The sequence below is a fragment of the Chionomys nivalis genome, chromosome 18 (genome assembly GCF_950005125.1).
Source record: "Chionomys nivalis chromosome 18, mChiNiv1.1, whole genome shotgun sequence".
In the NCBI taxonomy this organism is placed as follows: Eukaryota; Metazoa; Chordata; class Mammalia; order Rodentia; family Cricetidae; genus Chionomys; species Chionomys nivalis.
This window is the reverse complement of record NC_080103.1, coordinates 4,387,253-4,402,855: the sequence shown is the minus strand read 5'-3', so window position 1 is coordinate 4,402,855 and position 15,603 is coordinate 4,387,253. Positions and strand designations below refer to the sequence as shown.

At 48.1% G+C, this 15,603-nt stretch overlaps 1 protein-coding gene and 1 pseudogene across 1 annotated transcript; one reads left to right on the top strand and one right to left on the bottom strand.

Moving 5' to 3' along the window:
* Nucleotides 1–706: 706 nt before the first annotated feature.
* On the bottom strand, nucleotides 707–1,224 carry LOC130890186 (RNA-binding motif protein, X-linked 2-like; annotated as a pseudogene).
* An 8,517-nt stretch (nucleotides 1,225–9,741) lies between these two features.
* Rxfp4 (relaxin family peptide/INSL5 receptor 4) lies at nucleotides 9,742–12,538 on the top strand. Its single transcript, XM_057793804.1, is given in 3 exon segments — nucleotides 9,742–9,846; nucleotides 11,241–12,079; nucleotides 12,081–12,538. Coding segments are annotated over 3 exon segments (1,116 nt in total). The 3' UTR covers nucleotides 12,253–12,538.
* Nucleotides 12,539–15,603: the final 3,065 nt, after the last annotated feature.

Genomic DNA, 15,603 nt, shown 5'->3' with positions numbered 1-15,603 from the left:
GCGCAGGCTTCAGTAATGTCTACGGTCACTGGCATGGAAGGACTCCCGCTCCCAGGAGTGCCTGTGCTCTTTATGCCTATGGGACTTCCCTGGACTCCCACTTCTGCTTCTATGACTCCGCCCTTCCACCATGCCTGCTGGAATGAGCACCTGAGCTCCTCCTCTATCCTTCACTCTTGCTGTCTTGCTGCTGGAGGACAAAGAGCAGGAAGGTGGTTCTGCTAGTTCCTTGCGTCCTTGCGTCCAGTCTTCTTTCTTTCTTTCTTTCTTTCTTTCTTTCTTTCTTTCTTTCTTTCTTTCTTTCTTCCTTCCTTCCTTCCTTCCTTCCTTCCTTCCTTTCTTTCTTTCTTTCTTTTTTTTTGGTTTTTTGAGACAGGGTTTCTCTGTGGTTTTGGAGCCTGTCCTGGAACTAGCTCTTGTAGACCAGGCTGGTCTCGAACTCACAGAGATCCGCCTGCCTCTGCCTCCCAAATGCTGGGATTAAAGGCATGCGCCACCACCGCCAAGCTTTTTTTTTTTTCCTTTTTTCTTTTTTCTTTTTTTTGCTTTTGATTTTTGTTTTTCGAGACAGGGTCTCTCTGTAGCTTTGGAACCTGTCCTGGAACTAGCTCTTGTAGACCACGCTGGCCTCAAACTCACAAAAATCCACCTGCCTCTGCCTCCCGAGTGTTGGGATTAAAGGCCAGCGCCACCACCACCCGGCTTTCTTTCTTTCTTTTTTTTTTTTATTTTTCTCTTTTTTGTCTTTTATATGCTTTTTTTGAGGGTTTGACATCTTCCTCTTCAGAGGCCTCAGGAGAACTTGACGGAGGCATATCAGCCCCACAGCCGTTCTCCGGGCTTTCTGGTCACGTCATCCACATCTTCTGATTCCTGAGGAGCCCGGTAGTTTGACACATGGTCCACATGGATAGTTCTTCCTTTATTCTTAATTCCATTCAAATTGTCAACAGCCAGAACTGTGCTCCTCTGATCTTCTAAGCACAGGAAACAGAATCCTTTGGATTTCCCAGGCTTCTTGTCTCTCACAAGATTTAAATGCTGACAATCTCCCCATATTGACACAGATGCTGTCTCCTTCTGCGAGTTCTGAAGGAAGCCCTCCAAGAAAGAGCCAGGCGCCGTCCTTGCACTCCGAGTGCCAAGACAGCTTTTCTGCCACCCAAGCTGAACCTCTCACTCATTCAGTTCCTTGATCAGCGTCACCTTGGTTAAAGGGTTCATATTCGCGCCTTTGCGCTTCTCTCCAAACCATCATAAGTAAATCTTTTTTAAAAAACATAATTCATAGCCGGGCGGTGGTGGCGCACGCCTTTAATCCCAGCACTCGGGAGGCAGAGGCAGGCGGATCTCTGGGAGTTCCAGACCAGCCTGGTCTACAAGAGCTAGTTCCAGGACAGGCTCCAAAACCATAGAGAAACCCTGTCTCGAAAAACCAGAAAAAAAGAAAAAAAGAAAAAAGAAAAAACATAATTCATAACAACAATTAAACAACTATCATTTTACCCAGAGTTAAGTGTTGACCTCACCCCATGTCAAGGAAATATTTCTTTGCAAGAAAGTCAGCCAGGGGGCTGGAGAGATGGCTCAGAGGTTAAGAGCATTGCCTGCTCTTCCTAAGGTCCTGAGTTCAATTCCCAGCAACCACATGGTGGCTCACAACCATCTGTAATGGGGTCTGGTGCCCTCTTCTGGCCTGCAGGCATACACACAGACAGAATATTGTATACATAATAAATAGCTAGATAGATAGATAGATAGATAGATAGATAGATAGATAGATAGATAAGAAAGTCAACCAGCAGCCGGGCGGTGGTGGCTCACGCCTTTAATCCCAGCACTCGGGAGGCAGAGGCAGGCAGATCTCTGTGAGTTCAAGGCCAGCCTGGTCTACAAGAGCTAGTTCCGGGATGGGCACCAAAGCTACAGAGAAACCCTGTCTCGAAAAAACCAAAAAAAAAAAAAAAAAAAAAAAGAAAAGAAAGAAAGTCAGCCAGCTGCAGTGGCACAGGCCTTGAATCCCAGCACTGAGGAGGCAGAGGCAGAAGGATCTCTGAGTTTGAGGCCAGCCCGGTCTACAAAGCAAGTTCCAAGACAGCCAGGGCTACACATACATCTACAAAACATTCCCAAACCTAAGGCTCAGAGGCTATTGCCGAAGAGAGGGCAGACAGGTTCAAAGAGCAGGGAAATCAGGGGACTTTGCAGTGAGTGTCTCCTAGGAATGTCAGAAGCTACACCCATAAAGTCTCACCAGCAGCTGAACATCCCAACTTCATAATTCATTACCTGTCTTAACTTTGCTTTCAACTTGTGACCCTCCAAGTGCTAGAATTCTGGGAGTGGACCACCATGCCCAGTTTCTAGCAGTTCGGTGCTTTCTTGTTGCTGCTGCTATTGCTACTTTGTAACCAGATCTTATGTATCCAAGCGTTTCTCAAACTCCTGATCCTTCTGGTTCCCTCTCCTAAACGCCAGGATTAGGTGTGGGCACTACTGTTGCCAGCAGCCTCCTCTGAGAAAGAAACACATTCTCTGGCTAAGCCCACACTAACCCTTGGTACAGTAAGGACAGATGGACATGATCTTCATAACAGACATTTCTGCCTCAATGAGCTGGATGTACTACTTCTTAACAAGTAAAGGCTTGTTATGCTCCTGTGTATTTCTTGCCCTTGCTCTCTTGTCTTTCTTCTCCTTGGTAAACTATTACATGAAACTCTAAGTTCTAGATCAACCTGGTGGTCCTCTATCAGGAAAATGAACATTTAAAAAAAAAAAAGATGTTCCATAATACCTGGCTCAATTATTTTAAATCTATCTATCTATCTATCTATCTATCTATCTATCTATCTATCTATCTATCATCTATCTATCTATCTATCTACCATTTATTTGTTTATTTTGCCCAGCCTGGCTAAAAAATAAATAAGAATTAAAAACTGAACTCAGATGCCCTTATTTCAGTTCCCCGATCTCCTGTTTCCACTGCACTCAGCCCTTCTTTACAGTGAGACTTTTGTTTATTCTGTATGTCTGCATGCCTAAGTGAGTTTTTGCATGCTACATGCATGCAAGTGCTTTGAGATGCCAGAAGACATCAGATCTCCTGGAACTGAAGATACAGTGTCTTAGGTAGGGTTTCTATTGCTGCAATGAAACACCAAGACCAAAGTTGGGGAAGAAAGGGGTTATTAGGCTTATAGTTCAGCCTTGTTATTTATCGCTGAAGGAAGTCAGGACAGGGACTCAAAACAGGGCAGGATCCTGGAGGCAGGAGCTGATGCAGAGGCCATGGAAATGAACTGCTTATTGGCTTGCTTCTCCTAGCCCACTCAGTAACCTTATAGCACCCAGGACCACCAGTCCACAGATGGCACCATGGACTGGGCCCTCCCTCAATGATCACTAAGTGAGAAAAGACCTTACAACTGGATCTCACTCTGGTGACTCTAGCTCATGTCAAGTTGACATACAAAACCAGCCAGTACACAGGCAGTTGTGAGTCATCTGATGTGGGTGCTGGGACTCGAACCCAGGTCCTCTGTAGGAGCCATCTCTCCAGCCTCTCAGCTTTGTAGCTTTAGGGACAATAGTATTGAAAATGCCTTTACAATTTTTCTATAAATCTGAAAGTTTTCCAAAATTTAGGAAGCAGAAGAGAGGGAGAGAGAAAACAACACACTTGTCTCCTAGCATTGGAGCTGCCCTGTCATGAACAGAACAGGGGAGAGTTTTTTCTAGCAAATCTTGACAATAAAGATACCTTACTGGTTACTTTTTTTTTCTCCAGACAGGGTTACTCTGTGAAACAGTCCTGGCTGTCCTCACTCTGTAGACCAGGCTGGCCTGAAACTCACAGAGATTTCAGCTTCCCTAGTGCTGGGATTAAAGGTGTGGGCCACCACTGCCAGGCACTGCTAGTTACTTTTTATGTCAGCTTGACATAGGCTAGGGTCACCTGGGAAAAAGTAATCTTAAGACAATTTCTCCGTAGTATTGGCAGCTGTATAAGGGATTTCTTTTCTATCTTTATCTTTTTTTTAAAGGCTGTTTTCTTGATTTGATGGTTGATGTTGGAGGGCCCAGTCCACTGTGGGTAATGCCATCTCTGGGCAGGTGGTTTTAGGTGCTATAAGAAAACAGGTCGGGGGCTGGAGGGATGGCTCAGTGGTTAAGAGCACTGGCTGCTCTTCCAGAGGTCCTGAGTTCAATTCCCAGCAACCACATGGTGGCTCACAACCATCTGTAATGAGATCTGGCACCCTCCTCTGGCGTGCGGACATACATGGAGGCAGAATGTTGTATACATAATTAATTAATTAAAAAAAAAAAGAAAAGAAAACAGGCCAACAGCCGCAGTGGCACACGCCTTTAATCCCAGCACTTGGGAAGCAGAAGCAGAAGCAGGTGATCTCTTTGAGCTCTAGGTCAGCCTGGTCTACAAGAGCTAGTTCAAGAACAGGCTCTAAAACTACAGAGAAACCCTGCGTTTGGAAAAAAATAAAAAAGAGAGTAAGTTGAGTCAGGTAGCAGTGGCGCAAACCTTAATTTCAGCACTCAGGAGGCAGAGGCAGGAGGATCTCTGAGTTCGAGGCCAGCCTGGTCTACAAAGCAAGTTTCAGGACAACCAAAGCTACACAGAAATACCTGTCTCAAACACACACACACACACACACACACACACACACACACACACACCAAAAAGAGAGAGAGAGAAAAGAAGAAGAAAGAAAGAAAAAAGAGAGAAAAGAAAGCAGAAAGCAGGCCGAGCAAGTCACATGACCATGAGGCTCAACAAGCAGTGTTCTCTACAGCCTCTGCGTCTGCACTGACTCCTGCCCTGACTCCTTTCAGTGATAGAAAAGGAGAGCGTGGCTATTCAGTTGGGCTAGTGGGAGTCCCTTCCTATGAGGCTGGGACCATGGACCTGCTGGTACCAGTTCTCCAACTGTAACCAAGAGAGTTAATTAGGCCGTAAGTTATTGTGCCATGAGGCGATACGAAGACAGGGCTAACAAAAGTATTTTTGTTGACCCTGGTTTCTCATTCCCCAGCGAGTGTAAATGAAGAACCCATTTCACGAGAAGGTATTGGTGTCGGTCTGTCCTGATAGTTCTTCCTTCTCTCTCTCTGTCCTGGTGGTTCTTCCTTCTGTCTGTCCTGGTGGTTCTTGCTTGAGCTCTGTGGGGCTCCCTCTTTCTTTCTCTCTCTCTCTCTCTCTCTCTCTCTCGCTCTCACTCTGTGCTGGTGGTTCTTCCTTCTCTCTCTCTCTCTTTTTTTTGTTTTTTTTTGTTTTTTTTTTTGTTTTTTCGAGACAGGGTTTCTCTGTGGTTTTGGAGCCTGTCCTAGAACTAGCTCTTGTAGACCAGGCTGGTCTCGAACTCACAAAGATCCGCCTGCCTCTGCCTCCCAAGTGCTGGGATTAAAGGCGTGCGCCACCACCGCCCGGCTCCTTCTCTCTCTCTTTCCTGGTGGTTTTTCCTTCTGTCTGTCCTGGTGGTTCTTCCGTCACTCTTTGTTTGTTTTTCTTTTTTGATTTTTGAGATACAATTTCTCTGTGTAACAGCCCTGACTGTCCTAGAATTCACTCTGTAGACCAAACTAGCTTCAAACTCACAAAGATCTGTCTGCCTCTGCCTCTGGAATGCTGTGATTGAAGGTGAGTACCACCACCATCTGGCCAGCAAGCACCCTTGTTGAGCCATCTCTACAGCCACACCCATTAATCTTCTTTCTAATCAAGAGAAAATAAATTCAATATATTGAAATGATGTTTACATCTTTTTTTTTTGTATGTGTGTGTGCACTTATACTTACCATGGCACTTATGTGGAATTCAGAGGGGAATGCCGGCTTTTGGTCTTCACTCTCTACCCTGAGATGGTCTTTTTGGCAACACCCACAGCTGACCCCTGAATTTCCCAGGACCACCTCTGTAGTGATTTGAAGGTGATATTTAAACACTGGGTCCTCAGTTAGTGACGCTGTTTGGGAAGGCTGTGGAACCTTCGGGATGTTGAGCCATGTTAGAAAAACACCACTGAGGGACAGCCTTAGCGTATGTATAGTCTTGCCCCACTACCTGATCCCTCAGTCCCACGCCACTGTCACCACGCCTGCTGCCCAGCTTCCCCACCGTGTTGGACGCTAACCCTCAGGAACCAGACACTTCCCTAAAAAGGTGACATTTCGTTGCACCCACAGAAAAGTGACTAATATGGCCTCCCATCTTGCCTGGGAAGCACTGGGATTACAGGAGCTCTTCCTGAGCCCGACTTTACATAGGCTCCAGGAATTTGAACAGAGATACTCATGCTTGCATGATATCTCCTCAGTAAACTCCCTCCCCAATCTAAGATCTGCGGTTTTGGTTTTTCATCTGTGTGCAAGTGAAGGGATTGGAGGACTCTAGCAAGCAAGGGAGCACTCTATTGTTGAGCTGTTACACCAGCAACTAGGTTACCTGAACTGCTATACTGGGAACTTAATTCTGACCAAAAAACATGTCCAAGGAAGACTCAGTCTATGATGTCGGCAGGGTAGCTCTGGCCTCACCAGGCTTGGGGCTAAGCACTACCTTTCTACCAACCTTGTCTCACCTTCCTTTTACTCAAAACCTCAAACATCCCAGTTCCCAAAGAGCATCTCTCTCACCTCTGGGGTTCTCATATGGGTTCAAGCATCACTGAAAACACCCCCACCCCGCTCCTCTAGAACACCAAGAGAACTGAGTATCGGATATTATCTGAGCCGGCGGAAAGGAGCACGGTGTTCTCAGAACCCTGAAAACCCGTCTCACTCTTAGCTTCCCATTCCGTGCTCTCTCCATCACAGCCCCTGCAGTGGACAGAGGTGTGGGCAGGGAAAGCAGATGACCTCCTTGGGACCGAGCTCAGGGGGGGAAAGAATGAGGTGTGGTAAGAGCTTGTCTCAGGGTCCAGAACTCCACCATGGGGCTTGCTGCATTGAGGAATGTGGTTGTGACTGAGCTCTGACTCCACCAGAAGGATGAAGTGGCAGTGGGGTGCGGGTGGTACAGGTTGGCAGGACTGCTTACTGATAAAGAGCAGGAGAGCCGAAAGCATGCCCGGGCCATCCACCTATGGCCTCACAGTTCCAATGTGCACAGAGGGGTACACGGGAAGCTATGACTTCCTCCTTTTCCTCTCCCTCCCCTTCTTAGCATAAAAGTCACCTGGTACTGCAGTGAATTCTGAATTTTAGGTGGCAGTGTTCCCTGGACATGACGACAATGGCTGCTCATTGTCCTACGCCCTTTGGTTACAGACGCTCCAGGTGCCTCTTTGGCTGTCACCATGCCAAGGCATACGAGGCATCAGCTCACATCAGCTCCTTACGCCAGAACAATTGGACATTTTCATCTAATTTAACTTTTGCTAGAACTTGTTTTTATTTTATATGCATGAGTATTTGTCTGCATGTATGTGTGCCCCACATGCAAGCCCTGTGCGCATGGAGACCAGAAAGGGGGTCATAGTCTCTGGAACTGGAGTTAAGATGGTTGTGAACAGCTGTACAGGTGCTGGGGACCAAACTCAGGTCATCTTCAAGAGCAACAAATACTTAACTACTGAGGCATCTCTAGCCCCAACTAAAAAATAATAGCATTTCTATGCATCCATGGGCACGGTGTGCAGTGAGCTACTGATTTAAACAGTATTTCTAGGGCACGGTGTGTAGTGTGCTGCTGATTTAATCAGTATTTCTAGGCGTCCACGGGCACAGTGTGCAGTGAGCTGCTGATTTAAACAGTATTTCTGTGCATCCATGGGCACGGTGTGCAGTGTGCTGCTGATTTAAACAGTATTTCTATGCATCCATGGGCACGGTGTGCAGTGAGCTGCTGATTTAAACAGTATTTCTAGGGCACAGTGTGCAGTGAGCTGCTGATTTAAACAGTATTTCTGTGCAGCCATGGGCACGGTGTGCAGTGAGCTGCTGATTTAAACAGTATTTCTATGCATTCATGGGCACGGTGTGCAGTGTGCTGCTGATTTAAACAGTATTTCTATGCATCCATAGGCACGGTGTGCAGTGTGCTGCTGATTTAAACAGTATTTCTAGGGCACGGTGTGCAGTGAGCTTCTGATTTAAACAGTATTTCTAGGGCACAGTGTGCAGTGAGCTGCTGATTTAAACAGTATTTCTGTGCAGCCATGGGCACGGTGTGCAGTGAGCTGCTGATTTAAACAGTATTTCTAGGGCACGGTGTGCAGTGAGCTGCTGATTTAAACAGTATTTCTAGCGCACGGTGTGCAGTGTGCTGCTGATTTAAACAGTATTTCTAGGGCACAGTGTGCAGTGAGCTGCTGATTTAAACAGTATTTCTGTGCAGCCATGGGCACGGTGTGCAGTGAGCTGCTGATTTAAACAGTATTTCTAGCGCACGGTGTGCAGTGTGCTGCTGATTTAAACAATATTTCTAGGGCACAGTGTGCAGTGAGCTGCTGATTTAAACAGTATTTCTGTGCAGCCATGGGCACGGTGTGCAGTGAGCTGCTGATTTAAACAGTATTTCTAGCGCACAGTGTGCAGTGTGCTGCTGATTTAAACAGTATTTCTAGGGCACAGTGTGCAGTGAGCTGCTGATTTAAACAGTATTTCTGTGCAGCCATGGGCACGGTGTGCAGTGTGCTGCTGATTTAAACAGTATTTCTAGGGCACGGTGTGCAGTGAGCTGCTGATTTAGACAGTATTTCTGTGCAGCCATGGGCACGGTGTGCGCTGTGCTGCCGAGCACACAGGGTCAGAGCGCGACTTTCAGGAGTCTGTCATCTCTTTCCGCCTGAGGATCAGGGACCCAGGTAAAGCTGTCGGACTTGGCAAGCAGGCCCCTTTATCAACTCCAAAACCTGTTTAGGTTTTTTGTTGTTTTGAGACAGGGTCTTACCATGTGACCTTGGCTAGCCTGGACCAGGTTGAGGTGAGTCAGTACACTGTCAACCCTGGTCTTTAAATTACTTCATCTCACTTTTTAAACTTAGTGCTGGGGGACACATACCAGTGTGCATGTATAAAGGTCAAGAGAGAACTCTGTGGTGCTCAGCAGCCTTGTGCAACCATTCCCATGACCCTATTGTTAAGTTTTTTGAGATTATGTTTTGTTATATTGCCAAGGTTGGCCTTCAAGTCTTGGGCTCCATTGATCCAGTTGCCTTGCAGATAGCAGAGACCACAGGCAATTGCCACCCCGCTGAATTTATTTTCTATATTTTCTTTTTAACATTTAGTGGAGGGGCACACACACAGGCCACAGCACGAGTGTGGAGGAACCTGGGGATTGAAGTCATCAGGCTTGGCAGCAGGTCCTTTACCCACAGAGCCACTCTCTCCCTGGCCTGCACACTGACACTTGAAGCACAGAAACGCATGCAGGGGAGTCAGTGTAACTCACTCAAAGGGACAGAGCAAAGACACAGCCGCTATAGGACACGAGACACATTTCTTCTTCTCTGTCTCTGACTTCCATTGATGTCCTCTATCCCCGTATTCCTTCCCTAGCCTGTTCCAAGACTTCTTTGAACACCCTGCCCAGAGTAGAGGGACTTCTTGGTTTGGTTCCGTCGCTCCAGATGTCTCTAGCTTCTCCTTTTCCTCCCTGTTATACATGTTTGCAGTGCGGACGCGTCACTCCCTTGTGCTGCCGCACCCAGGACAATTGTCCAACAGGGAAGAAGCAGGCTGTTCTATCCACACCCTTCCCTCTTAGTTGTGAGCATGGGCAGAGGCTCCTGCAACTTAAAGCTCCAGACCAACACCCAGATTCCAGGTCTCTTCCGCTCTCCTGCTAGCTGCTCTAGCACCTGCCAGTCCAGCAAACAGGTACTTGCTGACTCTTCTGCTCCACTCCAGCAAGCTCCAGCAACCTCTGATGCCTTACAATGGCCACATCAATTCTCCTGCCTCTCTGCCCACCCTCTTCTGGGTCAGTGGCTCTGGACAGTGTGCTGAGTATTGAGGGTGCTACAATGCCCGTTCAGCTCCTTGCTCTGAGAGGATCGTGGTCACACTGGCCTATGGACTTGTAGGTATCATTGGCTTGCTGGGAAATTTGGCTGTGCTGTGTGTGTAGGGCAATGTGGTACAGTAGGGGTGTTGGTATATCCTGTCACGATAGGACAGCTGGGGGTGAGAGGGCCGCAATAGACAGCTGCTCTAGAGGCTGGAGCTGCAATGCTACAGCTCAGCCCTGGAGAAAAGGTGTCCTGTGTCTGTTGGGAAGCCAGGATACCTAGAGCTGCAATAGGACAGCTCAGCCCTGGAGGAAAGGAGGAAAGGTGTCCTGACTATGGGGAAACCAGGCTACCTGAAGCTGGGGTGCGGTGAGGAATGGTCTCCCCGCAGGATATAGGGATCCTGCTCTTCTCCTTGAGGGCCGCTACAGCCGAGTTCTGCTCTGTTCCCTTAGGAGAGCATCCTAGCTGAGCTAGCCTATCTGCTTCTCTGGTCCAGAAGGTTTCTTCTGCCAACACTCTACTAAAAGGAAGTCCCCTGCAGAAATGTAGCTATCTTCTCTGGCTCCGTTGTTACTTTCTCTCCACTGGCCTTGCTCAGCCCCCTTAAGGAGCGTCCCAGCAAGGTTCTTTCTCTCTGTTCTGCCTTGCTGAGGCCCCCTAGGGAGTGTCTCAGCAAGGCTTTTCAGCTCAGTTCCCTAAGGGATGTCCCAGCCAGGTTCTCCTGCTCAGCGTTGGCGAATGAAGGTTGTCACTGAAGACTCAAAATTTTGAGAAAGATTTATTTGGGAAGGAGGAGTCCAAGAGGGTGGCTGCCTCTACCAGGGAGGGATTACTGGCAGCTCTTAACTGAAGGGTGAAGAGGCTTATATAGGACTTCTTAGGGATGGCTTTTTCCCAGGGAGAAGGGGGATTGGTTAGTTTTTCCCTGCTCAGGGATTGGTCATTTTAGCCGGTCAGAGGCAGAGAAGGCTCTGACTTCATGGCCAAACTGTGTTTCTTTCACTGGTTCTTTTTAGCTTTTTGACTCCAATCTGAGGACCAGGGCATATTTCTGGCTCTGATTCTAGTGACAAAGTGTGTTTCTCTGACACGAGTTTCAGAGCCAGGAAACATGTCTTTAGTCCTGGGTTCAAGGATGAAGATGTTTCTCTCCCTGTCCCAGGTCTCTGGGTTCGGAGCCAGGGTGCTCAGACATTGGTCGGTTTCCTGCACAGTTGTCCCTGTTACCCAACACTGTGAGTACCAGGTAACTGTGCTCAGCATGTGCCTGGGCCACCTTCTGATACCTTTGTTTTCAGCCTGGCTCTGGCAGACCTGGGGCTGGCCCTCACTCTCCCTTTCTGGGCAACTGAGTCAGCACTGGACTCACACTGACCTTTCGGAAGTGCCCTCTGCAAGGTAGTCCTGACCCCTGGCCTCAGCATCCATGCCAGCACCTTCCTAATCACAGCGCTGAGTGTTGTCAGATACTGGGTGCTGGCCATGGTTGTGAGACCAGGCAGGCACCTGTCTGTTCTCTGGACAAGTATGGTCACCCTGGCAGTGTGGGTGGCGGCTACCCTGGTGACTGTGCCCAGAGCAACCTTTGGGGCTGAGGGTGGGTTGTGGGGTGTGTGCCTCTGCCTTCTGCGTTTCCCCAGCAGATACTGGCTGGGAGCATACCAGCTACAGAGGGTGGTTCTGGCCTTCGTCATGTCCTTGGGCACCATCACCACCAGCTACCTGCTGTTGCTGGCTTTTCTACAGAGTCCGCAGTGATGCAGGCCTCCACGGTGGCAGGACAGCCGAATGGTAGCCCGCTCTGTTTGTGTCCTGGTGGCTTCCTTCGTCCTCTGCTGGTTTCCCAACCATGCAGTCACCCTCTGGGGCATTCTGGTAGTGTTTTACCTGGTGCCCTGGGACAGCACTTTCTACATCATCCATACTTGCTTTTTTCCTGTCATCACCCGCTTGGCACACAGCAAAAGCTGCCTCAACCCTGCTCTATGTCTCCTCCGGTGCCAGCCTCAGCAAGTTCTGAGCAGTGCCTTCAGGGACCCTTGGTCAAGAGTGTGGCCCCAAAGCAAGGCCTGTGTGGAAGTGGGAGATGGGTAGCTAGCACCCAGAGAGTGGACTCTCTACGACAAGCAGAAACACAAAGGGACACCTGGATAAAGGATGCCACCTGGATGGTCCCATTCCCTTTTCTGAGCTCTACGGGGGGCAGAACCCACAGATTCTGGGGAGAAGCCGTGCTCTCTGCCAGTCTGTAGGGTCCCCAGGGAAAGTCTGATCTTTGATTACCAACTGTGGGTGTGGCAGGACCTAGAAGCTGGGGCCCAGGCCGAAAGTGGGTGTGGCAAAGCTTGTCCCTAGAGATGGCAAAGAGAAACAGGGACTAAACCTCTGCATCATCCAGACTGTCTGACCTTTTGTGCCGGTACAGCACGGGATACCTTCCCTGATGGGGTCTAGACCAAATCAGACACGGGTTCTCCTTGTCTCACTCTCTTCAAAACAGGGCATCCCTTAATCCCTCTTTGGTACCAAAACCAAAAATGCCTTCTCTGGCCACTCAGCTTCTTATCATCTCAGGGGTAGCCAAAGAAACGACACATAAGCCTCTGCTTTTGTAGCAGGAAGATGCCAGAGCGGAGCTTGCTGGAACCTGTGGTTCCAGTCAGGAGATCCTGGATGTGTAGCCTGGTGAGAATAGTGAATAGATCCATGTCCTTCAGTCAAGCACGGAAGGGAGGCAATTACAAGGGAAAGACATGGTGGGGTGGGGCAAAGGTGAGGGGTACAGAAGAGGTCTAAAGGATCAGGAAGAATCAGGAACCAGAGGCTGAGTTTCAGTAGCATGCCAGAGCCTGTGGTCTAACCCATCCCCCTTGGGCGAATTACACCTATACATCAGCTTCTTCCTGTTTGTTTGCTTTTTTCAAGACAGGATTTCTCTGGGTAGCCCTGGGTCTGGAACTCACATTGTAGACCAGCGCTGGCCTCGAACTCATGGAGTTCCGCCTGCCTCTGCCTCCCAAGTGCTGGGATTAAAGGCGTGCCCACCTCAGGTTTCTTTTTAAGTTGGAGTGGGGTCTCATATGACTCAGGCTGGTCTCAAACTGTGTAGCTGAGGGTAGCTTGAACTCTTTAATCTTGACCAAATGCTAGAAGTATAGGCATGTGCCGACACATGTAGCTTTCTCAGTTGTTTATTCTCGCTTCCTTTCCTTTTACTCCTTCATGTGTGTGCTCACACTTGCATATGTGAACGCCAGAAGCAGATGTAAGGTCTCTCTCTCTCAGAGACGGCGTCATACTACATCTCCCTGACTTTCCTGGAATTCATTATGCCGTCCATATATGCACCTGCCTATGCCTCCCAAGTGCCAGGTTATGGGCATGTGTTGCCACACTTGCTCTCCTTTTACAAGTTATACTTGTTTGGGCAAGGAGACATGCTACTTTCACGTGGAGACCAGAGGACAGCTTACAGTCAGTTCTCTCCTTCTGCCATCTGAGATTCAGGGACTGAATCTAGACTACCAAGCTTTGTAGCAAGGACCTCTACCTGCTCAAGTATTTTTTCTTAATTTTTTTGTATGTGTATTAGTGTTTGCCTGCATGAATAGTAGTTTGTTGGGTTTTGTTTTCCTTTTTAAATATATATTTTTGTGTATTGGTGCTTTGCCTGAATGTATGTCTATGTGAGGGTGTCAGATATTTTGGAACTGGAGTTACAGACAGGTACGAGCTGCCATATGGGTACTGGGAATTAAACCTGGGTCCTATGGAAGAGCAGCCAGTGCTCTTAACCACTAAGCTCTCTCCAGACCCTGTTGAACCCCTGCCCCAAAACCAAGCTTTTGTTTTGAGACAAGGTTTCTGTGTGGTCATGGCAGTCCTGGAACTCACTCTGTAGACCAGGCTGACTTTGAATTCAGAGATCCATTGTCTTCTGAGTGTTGAGATTAAAGGTGTGTGTCATTCTACCTGGCTGTCAAATTTTTTTAATTGAAAATAATTATGTAAATGTGTGTGAGTGCCCAGATAGCAGCTCCTCTGGGGCTTATTTCGGGGAGCTGTAAACTACCCAGTCCAGGGTGCTGGGAGCCAGATTCAGTCCTATGGAAAATCAGCAAGCACTCTTGACTACCAAACTAGCTCCCCAGCCCCATCTTCCCTTGAGAAAGCGTCTCACACTGACCTCGGAGCTGACCTATTGGCTTGACTGGCTGAGCAGTGAGAACCAGGTTCTGCTGCAGCTGGCTGAGCAGTGAGAACCAGGTGCTGCTGCAGCTGGCTTTTCTGTAGGTGCCAGGGGCCATCAATACTCAGGACCTCACGGCTGCATGACAAACACAGTAACTCAGCCGTGTGTGTTCAGATTGGCCTCCAACTCCATAAAGGCTGGCCTGGAACTCCTGATTTTCTTGTTTTCCCTCCCAAGTATTGGGGTGTTGCCATGCCCAGCTTTCTATCAGTTTTCTAAAGGCTGGGACAGAATCTTAGTTGATGGAGAATTCAAGATATTCCTAAACTACATAGAGTCCAGAACCAGCTTGGGGTAGAAACTATCTCAAAAATGAAAGGCTGTTGACAGCAGTACCAGAGGAGGCAGTGTTACTGTTATTTGCAGTTTCCATGTAATGTGGAAAGGAGGAAATAGGGCAGCTGACAGATACAGGACGCCATGGAGGTCTTGTCTATTGTGTGTCCTGGTATATGGAGTATAATGAAAGTCTCGCATAAAAGAGATATGGTCATGCATACCCATACATGCACACCATAGAACACATACATAATAAAATAATTTTTTAAGGACCAGCAAGATAGCAAGCAAAGCAGGGAAAACACTTGGCACACAAGCCTGGCAACCTGGGTTGGACTGTCAAATCACATAGAGGTGAACTGAGAGACCTAAGTATGCAAAGTTGGTCTCTAACCTCCATATGTGCCCTGACATGTATGTCACCACACACACTAACACTTCCTAAAATTACAAACGGTAACAAATAGCTGGACATGGTGGCACACGACTTTAATCCCACCACTCTGGAGGCAGAGGCGGGTGGATCTCTGTGAGTTCAAGGCCAGGTCTTTAGATGAGTTCCAGGACAGGCTCCAAAAGCTACAGAGAAACCCTATCTTGGAAAATAAAAATAAACAATACAAAAAACAAAACAAAGAAACAACAACAAAAACCAATCCAGGCAGCAGCTGTGAGTGAGGTGCTAGGAGCAAAGATGCGGAGCACCTGACTGGAGTTCCGGCTGTGGCTTTTACCCAGTGTACAGACACGGATACTGTGGTGCAGGGGAGGAAGAGAGGAGGAGCCCCAGACTCACTGAGTACTCTAGCCAAATCAGCAAGCTCTAGCTTCAGGGACACACTTGGTCTCAAAAACCCAGGTGAAAAGCAACCAAAGACGAAACCAACACCAAACTCTGCGAAGAGAGACCCTAACTAAAGGGTTAGTCCTTCAAAAACCTCCTTTGCAAGTGTCTCTGAGCAGAAGGGCCCCCTTGGTTCCCGTCTTCATTTAAACGATAATGACCTAAGTTGTCCACCAGGAGGGATCTTACTGGGGTCTGCTTCTGGAATGAAGGGGAGGTACAGATGGATGGAGCCCCCTACTCCAGGC